At 54.5% G+C, this 14,875-nt stretch overlaps 1 protein-coding gene across 1 annotated transcript in view; it reads right to left on the reverse strand.

Annotated features, from left to right (window-relative positions):
* LOC147100668 (pleckstrin homology domain-containing family G member 5-like) overlaps window positions 1-14,875 on the reverse strand; it is a 133,537-nt gene that overhangs the window by 47,327 nt on the left and 71,335 nt on the right. The window contains exon 8 of the mRNA XM_085967552.1: window positions 11,702-11,856. Coding sequence (XP_085823678.1) covers window positions 11,702-11,856 — 155 coding nt within the window. The remainder of the gene's footprint in view (window positions 1-11,701; window positions 11,857-14,875) is intronic.

Genomic DNA, 14,875 nt, shown 5'->3' on the forward strand with positions numbered 1-14,875 from the left:
GAGTCTCACGGACACAGTATAGAGCCTCACGGGCACAGTATAGAGTCTCACGGACACAGTATAGAGTCTCACAGGCACAGTATAGAGTCTCACGGGCACAGTATAGAGCCTCACGGGCACAGTATAGAGCCTCCCGGGCACAGTATAGAGTCTCACGGGCACAGTATAGAGTCTCACGGGCACAGTATAGAGTCTCACGGGCACAGTATAGAGTCTCACGGGCACAGTATAGAGTCTCACGGACACAGTATAGAGCCTCCCGGGCACAGTATAGAGCCTCACGGACACAGTATAGAGTCTCACGGGCAGAGTATAGAGTCTCACGGGCACAGTATAGAGTCTCACGGGCACAGTATAGAGTCTCACGGGCACAGTATAGAGCCTCACGGACACAGTATAGAGTCTCACGGACACAGTATAGAGTCTCTTCGACCAACCAGACTGGGCGGACGCGGGTCACGTGTAACAGTTCCCAGCTGGGATTGGCCGAGTTCACTCTCAGGATTAGTGGCACATTCCAAAGCTGAGCGATTCTGGACCTAAAGTTAGTTTCTCTTAAGTGAAAGTACGAAACGATGTTACACTGTGACCTCAGTATACCTGGCAGGTAATCTATCAAAGAGAACGAGAGCGACAGACAGACAGAGACAGATACAGAGAGAGAGACACACAGACAGAAACAGAGAGAGACACAGGCAGAGACACAGAGAGTGAGAGAGAGAGTGAGAGAGAGGGGAAGACAGAGAGAGAGAGAGCGAGACAGAACGAGAGGGGGAAAGAGAGCGCGAGAGAGAAAGGTGGAGCGAGCGAGAGAGGGGGGAGAGAGAGGGGGAGCGAGCAAGAGAGAGGGGCAGAGAGCGAGGGGGGGAGAGAGCGAGAGAGGGGGGAGAGAGCGAGAGAGGGGGGAGAGAGCGAGAGAGAGGGGGAGACAGCGAGAGAGAGGGGGAGACAGCGAGAGAGAGGGGGAGACAGCGAGAGAGAGGGGGAGACAGCGAGAGAGAGGGGGAGACAGCGAGAGAGAGGGGGAGACAGCGAGAGAGAGGGGGAGACAGCGAGAGAGAGGGGGAGACAGCGAGAGAGAGAGGGGGAGACAGCGAGAGAGAGAGGGGGAGACAGCGAGAGAGAGAGGGGGAGACAGCGAGAGAGAGAGGGGGAGACAGCGAGAGAGAGAGGGGGAGACAGCGAGAGAGAGGGGGAGACAGCGAGAGAGAGGGGGAGACAGCGAGAGAGAGGGGGAGACAGCGAGAGAGAGGGGGAGACAGCGAGAGAGAGGGGGAGACAGCGAGAGAGAGGGGGAGACAGCGAGAGAGAGAGGGAGAGAGAGAGGGGGAGAGAGAGAGGGGGAGAGAGAGAGGGGGAGAGAGAGAGGGGGAGACAGCGAGAGAGAGGGGGAGAGAGAGAGGGGGAGACAGCGAGAGGGGGGGAAGAGAGCGAGAGAGAGGGGGAGAGAGAGAGAGAGGGGAGACAGCGAGAGTGAGGGGGAGAGAGCGAGGGGGGGAAGAGAGCAAGAGAGAGGGGGAGAGAGAGAGAGAGGGGGAGAGAGCGAGAGAGGGAGAGAGCGAGAGAGGGGGAGAGAGCGAGAGAGGGGGAGAGAGCGAGAGAGGGGGGGAGAGAGCGAGAGGGGGGAGAGAGCGAGAGGGGGGGAGAGAGCGAGAGGGGGGGAGAGAGCGAGAGAGGGGGAGAGAGCGAGAGAGAGGGGGAGAGAGCGAGAGAGTGGGGAGACAACGAGAGAGAGGGAGACAGCGAGAGAGAGGGAGACAGCGAGAGGGAGACAGCGAGAGAGAGGGAGACAGCGAGAGAGAGGGAGACAGCGAGAGAGAGGGAGACAGCGAGAGAGAGGGAGACAGCGAGAGAGAGAGAGAGAGACAGCGAGAGAGGGGGAGACAGCGAGAGAGAGGGAGACAGCGAGAGAGGGGGGAGAGAGCGAGAGAGTGGGGAGACAGCGAGAGAGAGGGAGACAGTGAGAGAGAGGGAGACAGCGAGAGAGAGAGAGAGAAAAAGAGAATATAAACTGGCAGACTATCTCTCGACCATCAGAGACACAAAACAGAGACAGACCCTCACCAGGTACAGACTAAGCGACCACCAACTGGCAATTGAAAAAGGAAGATACAAGAAATCCTGGCAGCCTAGAGAGAATAGAATATGTGATCAATGTCTGGCCGGCGAGGTTGAGACAGAGATGCATTTCCTCCTAAAATGCGAAAAATTCAACACATCAAGAAACATATTATTTGACAAGCTCAGCCAAACAACCCCAGTTTCAAGGAATTGGATGACCTGTCAAAATTAAGATTAGTCCTGGGAGAAGGAGACAGACCATACCTTGGTGCCAAATATGTAACAACATGTCACAACCTGAGGACTGTTTAAAATTAATACTGAATATACCCACTGATGTACAAAGACTGTTTAAATTAATATTGTTTAAAGTAATATTGTATGTACCCAACGAAGGTCAAAATTGTTTGACACCTACAGAATGTTGGAAAACTGTACTTTTTGTTATGTAAGCTTTGGCAATATGGTTCCCTGTAAACTTTCATGCCAATAAAGCATTTGAATTGAATTGAAAATTGAGAGGGAGACAGCGAGAGAGAGGGAGACAGCGAGAGAGAGGGAGACAGCGAGAGAGGGGGAGACAGCGAGAGAGGGGGAGACAGCGAGAGAGAGGGAGACAGCGAGAGAGGGGGGAAGAGAGCGAGAGAGGGGGGAGACAGCGAGAGAGAGGGAGACAGCGAGAGGGAGACAGCGAGAGAGAGGGAGACAGCGAGAGAGAGGGAGACAGCGAGAGAGAGGGAGACAGCGAGAGAGAGAGAGACAGCGAGAGAGAGAGAGACAGCGAGAGAGGGGGAGACAGCGAGAGAGAGGGAGACAGCGAGAGAGAGGGAGACAGCGAGAGAGGGGGGAGAGAGGGGGGAGACAGCGAGAGAGAGGGAGACAGCGAGAGAGAGGGAGACAGCGAGAGAGAGGGAGACAGCGAGAGAGAGGGAGACAGCGAGAGAGAGGGAGACAGCGAGAGAGAGGGAGACAGCGAGAGAGGGGGAGACAGCGAGAGAGGGGGAGACAGCGAGAGAGGGGGAGACAGCGAGAGAGGGGGAGACAGCGAGAGAGGGGGAGACAGCGAGAGAGGGGGAGACAGCGAGAGAGGGGGAGACAGCGAGAGAGAGGGAGACAGCGAGAGAGAGGGAGACAGCGAGAGAGGGGGGAGAGAGCGAGAGAGGGGGGAGAGAGCGAGAGAGGGGGGAGACAGCGAGAGAGAGGGAGACAGCGAGAGAGAGGGAGACAGCGAGAGAGAGGGAGACAGCGAGAGAGAGGGAGAGAGAGCGAGAGAGAGGGGGAGAGAGCGAGAGAGAGGGGGAGAGAGCGAGAGAGGGGGAGAGAGCGAGAGAGGGGGAGAGAGCGAGAGAGAGGGGGAGAGAGCGAGAGAGAGGGGGAGAGAGCGAGAGAGAGGGGGAGAGAGCGAGAGAGAGGGGGAGAGAGCGAGAGAGAGGGGGAGACAGCGAGAGAGAGGGGGAGACAGCGAGAGAGAGGGGGAGACAGCGAGAGAGAGGGGGAGACAGCGAGAGAGAGGGGGAGACAGCGAGAGTAGGGGGAGACAGCGAGAGTAGGGGGAGACAGCGAGAGAGAGGGAGACAGCGCGAGAGAGGGAGACAGCGAGAGAGAGGGAGACAGCGAGAGAGAGGGAGACAGCGAGAGAGGGGGGAGACAGCGAGAGAGGGGGGAGACAGCGAGAGAGAGGGGGAGACAGCGAGAGAGAGGGGGAGACAGCGAGAGAGAGGGGGAGACAGCGAGAGAGAGGGGGAGACAGCGAGAGAGGGGGAGACAGCGAGAGAGAGGGGGAGACAGCGAGAGAGAGGGGGAGACAGCGAGAGAGAGGGGGAGACAGCGAGAGAGAGGGGGAGACAGCGAGAGAGAGGGGGAGACAGCGAGAGAGGGGGGGAGAGAGCGAGAGAGGGGGGGAAGAGAGTGAGAGAGGGGGGAGAGAGCGAGAGAGGGGGGAGAGAGCGAGAGAGGGGGGAGAGAGCGAGAGAGGGGGGGAGAGAGCGAGGGGGGGAGAGAGCGAGAGGGGGGGGAGAGAGCGAGAGAGGGGGGAGAGAGCGAGAGAGGGGGGAGAGAGCGAGAGAGGGGGGAGAGAGCGAGAGAGGGGGGAGAGAGCGAGAGAGGGGGGAGAGAGCGAGGGAGGGGGGAGACAGCGAGAGAGGGGGGAGACAGCGAGAGAGGGGGGAGACAGCGAGAGAGGGGGGAGACAGCGAGAGAGGGGGGAGACAGCGAGAGAGGGGGGAGGCAGCGAGAGAGGGGGGAGACAGCGAGAGAGAGGGAGACAGCAAGAGAGAGGGAGAGAGAGGGAGAGAGCGAGAGAGAGGGGGAGAGAGCGAGAGAGGGGGAGAGAGCGAGAGAGGGGGAGAGAGCGAGAGAGAGGGGGAGAGAGCGAGAGAGAGGGGGAGAGAGCGAGAGAGAGGGGGAGAGAGCGAGAGAGAGGGGGAGAGAGCGAGAGAGAGGGGGAGAGAGCGAGAGAGAGGGGGAGACAGCGAGAGAGAGGGGGAGAGAGCGAGAGAGAGGGGGAGACAGCGAGAGAGAGGGGGAGACAGCGAGAGAGAGGGGGAGACAGCGAGAGAGAGGGGGAGACAGCGAGAGAGAGGGGGAGACAGCGAGAGAGAGGGGGAGACAGCGAGAGTAGGGGGAGACAGCGAGAGTAGGGGGAGACAGCGAGAGAGAGGGAGACAGCGCGAGAGAGGGAGACAGCGAGAGAGAGGGAGACAGCGAGAGAGGGGGGAGACAGCGAGAGAGAGGGGGAGACAGCGAGAGAGAGGGGGAGACAGCGAGAGAGAGGGGGAGACAGCGAGAGAGAGGGGGAGAGAGCGAGAGAGAGGGGGAGAGAGCGAGAGAGAGGGGGAGAGAGCGAGAGAGAGGGGGAGACAGCGAGAGAGGGGGAGACAGCGAGAGAGAGGGGGAGACAGCGAGAGAGAGGGGGAGACAGCGAGAGAGAGGGGGAGACAGCGAGAGAGGGGGGGAGAGAGCGAGAGAGGGGGGGAAGAGAGTGAGAGAGGGGGGAGAGAGCGAGAGAGGGGGGAGAGAGCGAGAGAGGGGGGGAGAGAGCGAGGGGGGGAGAGAGCGAGGGGGGGGAGAGAGCGAGAGAGGGGGGAGAGAGCGAGAGAGGGGGGAGAGAGCGAGAGAGGGGGGAGAGAGCGAGAGAGGGGGGAGAGAGCGAGGGAGGGGGGAGACAGCGAGAGAGGGGGGAGACAGCGAGAGAGGGGGGAGACAGCGAGAGAGGGGGGAGACAGCGAGAGAGGGGGGAGACAGCGAGAGAGGGGGAGACAGCGAGAGAGGGGGGAGACAGCGAGAGAGGGGGGAGACAGCGAGAGAGGGGGGAGACAGCGAGAGAGGGGGGAGACAGCGAGAGAGGGGGGAGACAGCGAGAGAGGGGGGAGACAGCGAGAGAGGGGGGAGACAGCGAGAGGGGGGGAGACAGTGAGGGGGAGACAGCGAGAGGGGGGGAGACAGCGAGAGAGAGGGGTAGAGACTGCGAGAGAGAGGGGGAGACACAGACAGACAGAGACGGAGAGGGAGACAGAGAGAGAGAGAGGCATTACTGGCATTCTGTGTATCCAATGAACAGATTGTTTTAATTTGTTGTGTGTGGAGGGGTCGCTGCCATTTTGTGAGCCGTCCCCTGTCCCCAATCCCTGTAGAGGAGTGGAGAGGGTTCCACCCAGCTGTCACATCTCAAAGCCAACTGCCTCACTCCTCCTAATGACCTTTTTTCTCAGCACATGGAAAATTCCAACCCATCAAAGGTGTTTTGTGGGAAAGGGTTCTGTAATGTATGTACCTTTAAGGGGGAGAACTACTTTTTACAGCTCCTGTATACTGTAGTACCGGCAGTGACCACACCTGTCTATAAACCCTGAGTAGTGATCTGTACAGTTGTTCTAGAGTAACCCTCATTCAGTAAACACCTGTTGAATCGTTCCCTGTAGTCTTGTTGTCTAATTATTGAAGGACACAACATCAAGATACATGGGCATAACATTGGCGACGAGCAGATTCGAACCTACCTGCAACTCTGCATCACCTCCCAGGGATTCGCTCCTGGAGAACAGTGGAAGGAGGTTGAGTCCAGAAGCACGGGCGTCGACCACGGGCAACCGCCCAGTCATCCAGCGGAGATTTGAGCATCGCAGGGGAGGCTGTCGAGAGCCAGGCTTGGCTTTCCAGTCACGCTGGTCCAGCGAAACGGGCTGGCAACAGGTACTGCGCAGACCCTTCCCGGACAGCGGCGGCGAGAGCCGACCGGGCGGCACAGAAAAAGGCCGAGCAGCGTCAACGGGGGAGAGAGGGCAGAGCGCACAGGGCGCAGCCGGTGTTCAGGACCAAGCGGCGTCAACGGGGGAGAGAGACGAGAGAGAGCAGAGCGCAGCCGGTGTTCAAGGGCCGAGCAGCGTCAACGGGGGAGAGAGGCGTGCAGGAAAACGCGCAGAGCGCAGCCGGTGTTCAAGGGCCGAGCAGCGTCAACAGGGGAGAGAGGCGTGCAGGAAAACGCGAGGCGCTGCCATTGCCACGAGGACCGCAGAGAGCGGCATTGGCAGCAGCGCAGGAGCAGCGCACGAAAACCACAGGGCGTCGCCATTTGCCACGAGGACCGCCGAGAGCGGCATTGGCAGCAGCGCGGGAGACGCCATTTTAAGCCGCAGTGGGGAAGAAAGGAAAGCGCGGGAGACGCCATTTTAAGCCGCAACGGGGAAGGAAGGAAAGCGTGGGAGACGCCATTTTAAGCCAGTCTAACCACACCCAAAAATGCTGAAGAATGGCAGTATCACAGCGTTCGACAATGAAGTCGAAGATTGGACGACATATGTCGAACGCATAGAAGTATACTGCAAGGCGAATGAAGTGCCAGATGACAAGAAAGCGTTGGTATTGTTGAATTCAATGGGTGCAAAAACGTATGGCTTACTACGAAACCTAGTAACCCCAGAGAAGCCAGTAGAAAAGGATTTTGAAAACATAGTGTCAATCCTACAGGACCACTTAAACCCCACACCGCTGCTGATAGCAGAAAGATTTAAGTTTCACAAAAGGAACCAGCATAAAGATGAAAGTAATGCTGAGTATTTAACGGAACTGCACAAGCTATCGAAACACTGCCAGTTTGGAACGGGACTAGCAGATACTTTAAGGGACAAGTTTGTGTGTGGGCTTCAAAGTGAAGGAACCCAGAAATGGCTTCTATCAGAAAAGGATCTTACGCTGGACAAGGCTTTCAGCATTGCAGTATCACACGAAGCAGCAGCACGGGGCACTGCAGAGATACAACGGAGACCGCAAGAATATGGCACAAATGAAATGTCATACGGAACAGTGAAGTGCTATCGCTGCGGCAGAACAACACACAACCATAATGATTGCTGGTTCAAGGACAAAGTGTGCAGACAGTGTGGAAAAGTAGGACACATAGCAAGAGTCTGCAGGTCGGGAAAGAAAACCAGCAGCAAGAAATCTCCACAGGAGAAGTACAAGAAGGTACATAAGGTGACGGAGAGTAGTTCAGACGAACAGAAGAGTGATACAGACTCCGGAAGCAAGGAGCTGGGTTGTCTGAAACTACATAATGTGATCAAAACGGAGGATCACCAAACTATCTGGGTCACGCCCAAGATAGCAGGAGTCCAAGTGAAAATGGAATTGGACATAGGATCAGCCCTAACAGTCATAAACCGAAGGGACTACAAGTGGCTATTCTCACATATACCCTTGAGAGATACAAAGATTGTCTTGAAGACGTACACGGGGCAAAAAGTCTACCCCAAAGGAAAAAGAAGGGTGAACGTTATATATAACGGCAAGGAAACACCAAAAATGGACCTATATGTATTGCCAGATGGAGGACCACCATTACTAGGACGTGAATGGATCCGGAAGATACAGCTAGATTGGCATTCCATACAAGCACTGACAGTAGATGCCAAAAAGGATGACGACGTCACACCTGGACGACTGTCAAAAATGCTAACTGACGCACAAGAAGTGTTCCAGCAGGGACTCGGAACACTAAAAGGCATAACAGCGATGATCAAAATAGAGGAAAATGCAAGCCCAAAGTTTTTTAAGGCCAGACCGGTACCTTATGCGATCTGCCCAGCCGTCGAAGCAGAGCTGGAAGGTTTGGAACGTTCAGGAGTGCTGTCCAAAGTGGACTGGAGCGAGTGGGCTACACCCATCGTTCCTGTAATGAAGAGGTCGTTGAGTAATATGCCTGGGGAACCAAAGAAGGTTCGCATCTGTGGGGACTTTAAGGCGACAGTGAACCCAGTCCTTCACACTGTACAATATCCGCTTCCGCGGATTGAAGATATTTTCGCCTCGCTATCTGGAGGGAAACGCTTCACTAAGATTGATCTGGCCCAGGCGTACCTGCAAATGGACGTAGAAGAAGCCTCGAAACAGTACCTCACGATCAACACTCATAAAGGTCTCTACCAATACAACCGGCTGGTGTTCGGGGTAGCATCAGCTCCGGCTATTTGGCAAAGGGCAATGGAACAAGTCCTGCAAGGGATTCCAGGGACCCAGTGTTATTTGGACGACATCCTGGTCACGGGCGAAAATGACAGTGATCACCTCGCCAATCTGGAGCAGGTGCTCACTAGATTGAAGGAATATGGGCTCCGAGCTAATCGCCACAAATGCGAGTTTTTCCAGAAGCAGATCTCGTATTGTGGCCACGTTATTGATAAAGAGGGGTTACATAAGTCCCCTGAAAAGATTGAGGCAGTAGTCAAGGCTCCAGCACCGGAAAATGTGTCACAACTGAGGTCGTTCCTCGGGCTGGTGAACTACTACCATAAGTTCTTGCCGAATTTGTCTACTGTACTACACCCACTGAACACCCTACTGCAAACGGGGGTACCATGGAAGTGGAGTGACAAATGTAAACGAGCTTTCCAGAAGAGCAAAGCATTGATCACATCAAAAGAGGTGTTGGCTCATTTCAACCCAGCACTACCAATTCGGTTGGCGTGTGATGCATCACCCTATGGCATTGGAGCAGTGCTGTCGCACAAATTCCCGGACGGCTCGGAGAGGCCAGTAGCCTTTGCGTCTCGGTCACTAACCTCAGCCGAGCGTAAATACGCCCAGATTGACAGGGAGGCCCTCAGCCTAGTGTGGGGAGTGAATAAGTTCAATCACTATCTGCACGGGCAGAAGTTCACCTTGCTGACTGACCACCAACCACTTGTCTCCATCTTTAATCCAAAGAAGGGCGTTCCGGTGATGACTGCGCAACGGCTACAAAGATGGTCCCTTTTTCTAGGGGCGCACCAATATGAAATCGAGTATAAGGGCACGAAACAGCATGGAAACGCTGATGGGCTATCACGCCTGCCACTGCCTACTGCGGAGGAAGCACCAGCAGTGGATCCTGTCGAAATATTTCATTCGACTATAATTGAATGCTTGCCAGTAACTAACACTGGTATAGAGAAGGAGACCCGAAATGACCTGACACTGTCTCGGGTATATGATTTGACGGTGAAGGGATGGCCAGCACATGTCGACTCACTGTTGCCAGCATTCTCATCCAGAAGAGAACAGCTGTCAGTATGCCAGGGGACCTTGATGTGTGGATCCCGAGTGGTAATTCCACCCAAGTTAAGGGAGAGAGTGCTCAATGAGCTTCACGAAGGTCATCTGGGAGGGGTGAAAATGAAAAGCCTTGCTAGGGCTTATGTGTGGTGGCCGGGGATCGATCAGCAAATCGAGGACCTGACAAAGAGCTGCTCAGGATGCCAGAAGGTCCAAAATGCACCACCACATGCCCCTCTACACCCATGGGAGTGGCCCTCATCTCCATGGCAACGGGTGCATATTGATTTTGCTGGTCCATTCATGGACTCAATGTTTTTAATAGCCGTGGATGCGCACTCGAAATGGCCTGAGGTGATCAAAATGTCCTCCACCACCACGGAGAAAACTATTGCAGTCCTACGGACCATTTTTGCCAGGAACGGCTTGCCAGAGCAGATTTGCTCTGATAACGGACCACAGTTTGTGTCCGAAGAGTTTCGAAGATTTATGAAAAGGAATGGGGTAAGGCATTACACATCCGCCCCGTATCATCCAGCCACAAATGGATTGGCTGAGAGGTTCGTACAAACCTTTAAAAAAGCAGTAAAGGCCATGTGCGATGACGACATTCCACTGCAGCATAAGGTGGACAATTTCCTGTTAGCCTACAGAAATGCGACACATGCAGTCACCAACCAGGCCCCGGCCATGATATTCTTTAACCGAAGGTTGAGATCTCGTCTGGATTTGCTCAGACCAAATGTACGAAGAGATGCTGAGAGTAAGCAATTCCAGCACATCAATGAGAAGCCGACAAAGAGCTTCAATGTAGGGCAACCAGTCTTGGCCTGCGACTACCGAACAGAGAAATGGCAACCAGGAACGATATGCACACGGCAGGGGCCACTAATGTACACAGTGGATGTTGGGGAGAACATTGTGAGACGCCATGCTGACCAGATCCTAGAGTCACAGGAATGAGTCAACCCCATGTCTCGGCCATACGTACCTGGTGAGGAACCCGACGTACAGGTCGCATCTACCTCAGAAACAATAGCATTGGAAGCTGATGAATCAACTGATGACAGGGTGTTAGAATCGCCTCCGCACCAAGAGCGAGACACTCGAGAAAGGCGTTATCCAGAAAGAATCAGGAAGCCTCCCCAAAGACTGAATATATAAATGGACTATTTTCAGCTAACGTTGTATGTTAAAAGTGTTAATTGTAATTAGTTTGATATTTAATTGTTAAATGAGTGTTATGGTACTGTTAATCTAAAAGGGGAGGAATTGTAATATATGTACCTTTAAGGGGGAGAACTACTTTTTACAGCTCCTGTATACTGTAGTACCGGCAGTGACCACACCTGTATATAAACCCTGAGTAGTGATCTGTACGGTTAGTTCTAGAGTAACCCTCATTCAGTAAACACCTGTTGAATCGTTCCCTGCAGTCTTGTTGTCTAATTATTGAAGGACACAACATCAAGATACACGGACATAACAGGTTCCGAGCGGGAATGGGTTCCGGTGGAAATGGGGCCCGGGTGTGAATGGGTTCCGAGCGGGAATGGGGCCCGAGTGAGAATGAGTTCCTAGCGGGAATGAGGCCCGAGTGGGAGAGTGCTCACTCCCTCAGGAAAACACACATCCAGATTATCACTGTGACTGCGCTGTCGAATCCCTTACCACGACTTCTATTGTGCCAGTGCCCATTTCTCCTCACAAGATGCAGACTCTCCCTCTCTCCCTTTCCACAGATCCCGGCACCCTCCGCTGACTCTTCAAATGCCCGTTCTCCGTGTGTGAACCTCGACTGTGAGTGTCGGCAGGATATTCGACCATGCACATTGTCACAGCTGAGCTGGGTCCTGTTCTCCGAGGACCGCACATTGTGTGCAGGAACCCCGGACTGATTCTCCCTCTCTAACCCGGGGCACCGAGGCTAATTGTAGCCTTCCCTGCCACCCGGGTGGGATTGGCTAACTCGACACAGACGGAGGATGAACCTGGGACCTTGTGCTCGCACCGCATTAACCAGCTGCTGATCCCGATCCTTTCATTCGGGTCACGATTGAGCCTCTGTCATTTCAGAACCAGTAACAATCTTTAACGAGAAAGTGTATCTCACCCCCATGTCCAAGCTGTCCCGCCCCTGCTCCATCCTGTCCATCACCGGGCTGCAGGTAAATGCGGGGCTGACTGTCGAAGGCCGCATGATGGGTAAGCTCAATGATTTGAACTCCTTAACGGCCTGTTCCACCTTCAGCTCGCTGCCGGGTTTAGCTGCGGAGTGAAGACAGAGAATGTGATTAGAGCTGGAGCCAGGGAGAGTGCTCCTTCTCCCCGCATCAAGCCTGGAAACTGCTCAGAGAAGAGATCGGTACGAACCCACCCTCAGGCCGCAGCGTATCGACCGCCTGACTGACCCCAGAGGAAGCAGACTCTCGCCAGGAGAGCGGAAATCATCAGCATCAGCTTCAGAATTACCCTGGGGTTAGCGACTGATGGAAGTGCTAACTGGGGCATGGAACAATCCAATTCTCTGCCATTTCACATCAATCACCGCTGGTGGATGCGACACACTGCAGTCACACCATAACCTCCCCCATCAGATCCCAGCATCTCAGTCACTGCCCACCCTGCAGTACCGGGGCACCAGTCCGTGGAAAACCTTGAGAGAGGCCTGCATGACACCTTGCTGATCACTGCGTGGCCGCACATGCGTGCAGCTTAAAGGGAGCATTGCTCCTAATCCCGCTCGACACTAATCACACTCCGGTACACACTCGACACTAATCACACTCCTGTACACACTCGACACTAATCACACTCCGGTACACGCTCGACACTAATCACGCTCCTGTACACGCTCGACACTAATCACACTCCGGTACACGCTCGACACTAATCACACTCCGGTACACGCTCGACACTAATCACACTCCTGTACACGCTCGACACTAATCACACTCCTGTACACGCTCGACACTAATCACACTCCTGTACACGCTCGACACTAATCACACTCCTGTACACACTCGACACTAATCACACTCCTGTACACACTCGACACTAATCACACTCCTGTACACGCTCGACACTAATCACACTCCTGTACACGCTTGACACTAATCACACTCTGGTACACGCTCGACACTAATCACACTCCTGTACACGCTCGACACTAATCACACTCCGGTACACGCTCGATACTAATCACACTCCTGTACACGCTCGACACTAATCACACTCCTGTACACACTCGACACTAATCACACTCCTGTACACGCTCGACACTAATCACACTCCTGTACACACTCGACACTAATCACACTCCGGTACACGCTCGACATTAATCACACTCCTGTCCACGCTCGACACTAATCACACTCCTGTACACGCTCGACACCGTTCGCTAGGAGAATTCAGCAGCACGTCACCTTAAAAATGCTAATTTGCTGTTCCCGCTCTCTCATACTCCTGCTTTAACAGGCAGGATTACCCAGGATCAGCACCGGCTATTCAGTGTGAGTCGGGAAGGGGAATGGGATTGAGGCTCTGGGTACACAGTGTGTGCTGACACACTTGCAATGTCAGTGTGAATGGGAGCTGCTCACTCTGGTTACACAACGACCCCTAGTAAGGAATCTCACTATCGATAATAAACTCCCTCCACATGGTTAAATGTGAACACACTCCCTCTTTTTAGTGACCACTCTGACAGTTCTATCAGCAAAGGTAAGTTAATCCCCAGCCCATCCAGCTCCTGGGGTCTCCGCTTTATTACTAGAATAAAAATAAACCGGACATAAAAAAAAAGAAATGAAAACAAAAAATGCTGAAAACATTCAGCAGGCATCTGTGACGGGAGAGGACCAGGAAATATCTGGGCTCTAGACCCTCCCTCAGGACCGAACACTGAAAGAGATACGGCCTGACCAACAGTGTCTCAAAGACCCTTCATTCCAACAACACCGCCAGCCTCCCAAGCTTAGCCACTCACCCCCTGTTCCAGGGTGACAGTATCATGGAGCGTTTCCCCTTCCTGCCTGTTTATCATCTCCGGACACCTGGCTGACACAGCGAGAGGGAGAGGCTACATCTCACCAGTATGCTAATGAGGTGGCACCGGCCATCTGCTGATCCTGTGGCTGTATTTTCTGTCAGCCGTGGCTCAGTGGGCAGCACCCATACCTCGGAGTCAGAAGATCGTGGGTTCAAGTCCCACTCCAGGGGCTTGAGCCCATAGTTCAGGTTGACAATCCAGTGCAGTGCTGAGGGAGTGCTGCACTGTCGGAGGTGCCGTCTCTCTGATGAAATGTTAAACTGACACCACCTTTTGCTCTCTCAGGTGGACGAAAAATATCCCATGTCACTATTTCAAAGAAGAGCAGGGAGTCCTGGCCAATATTTATCCCTTCACCAGATTATTAGGTTATTTATTTGTGTTGTTTGTGTGATCTTGTTGTGTGCAAATTTGCTGCCGCGTTTCCTACATCATAATAGAGAGGAGGGCCCTGGGGGCAGTTACTGTAAGTGTGGGGGGATGTGTGAGTCTGCCCATTCTAACTGAGTAAATGTCGGAATGAAACGTAGTTTCTTCCCAAATGGGACACAACGGATTGCAGAGTAAGAGACCATCGTCCAACTCAGCTGTGTGTGTTTGCGTGCCCTCCTTTCTTGTTCTCTTTTCCCTGTCTCTCAATGCAACTTTGTCTGTTTTGCCTCTTCCGCCATCTTTCTTCCCTATTCCGCATTTCCCCACTTTCCTATCTCGATTCCATCCTCCCTCTCCCCCTCCTTTCTCTCTCCCCCTCCCTCCACTCTCTCTCCCTCCTCTCTCTCTCTCTCCTCCTCTCTCTCACTCCCTCTCCCCCTCCTCTCTCTCCCCCTCCTCTCTCTCCCCTTCCCTCCACTCTCTCTCCCTCCTCTCTCTCCCTCCTCTCTCTCTCTCTCTCCTCCTCTCTCTCTCTCCCTCTCCTCTCTCTCCCCCTCCCTCCTCTCTCTCTCCCTCCTCTCTCTCTCCCTCCTCTCTCTCTCCCCTCCTCTCCCTCTCTCTCCTCTCTCTCCCCCTCCTCTCTCTCCCCCTCCTCTCTCTCCCCCTCCTCTCTCTCCCCCTCCTCTCTCTCTCTCCCCCTCCTCTCTCTCCCCCCCTCGCTCTCTCTCTCCCCTTCCTCTCTCTCTCTCTCTCTCTCTCCCCCTCCTCACTCTCCCTCTCTCTCCCCTCCTCTCTCTCTCTCCCTCTCCCCCTCCTCTCTCTCTCCCCCTCCTCTCTCTCCCCCCTCCTCTCTCTCCCCCCTCC

Source organism: Somniosus microcephalus, chromosome 25 (assembly GCF_052327205.1).
Source record: "Somniosus microcephalus isolate GS21.2 chromosome 25, FLI_Smic_1.0, whole genome shotgun sequence".
NCBI lineage: Eukaryota > Metazoa > Chordata > Chondrichthyes > Squaliformes > Somniosidae > Somniosus > Somniosus microcephalus.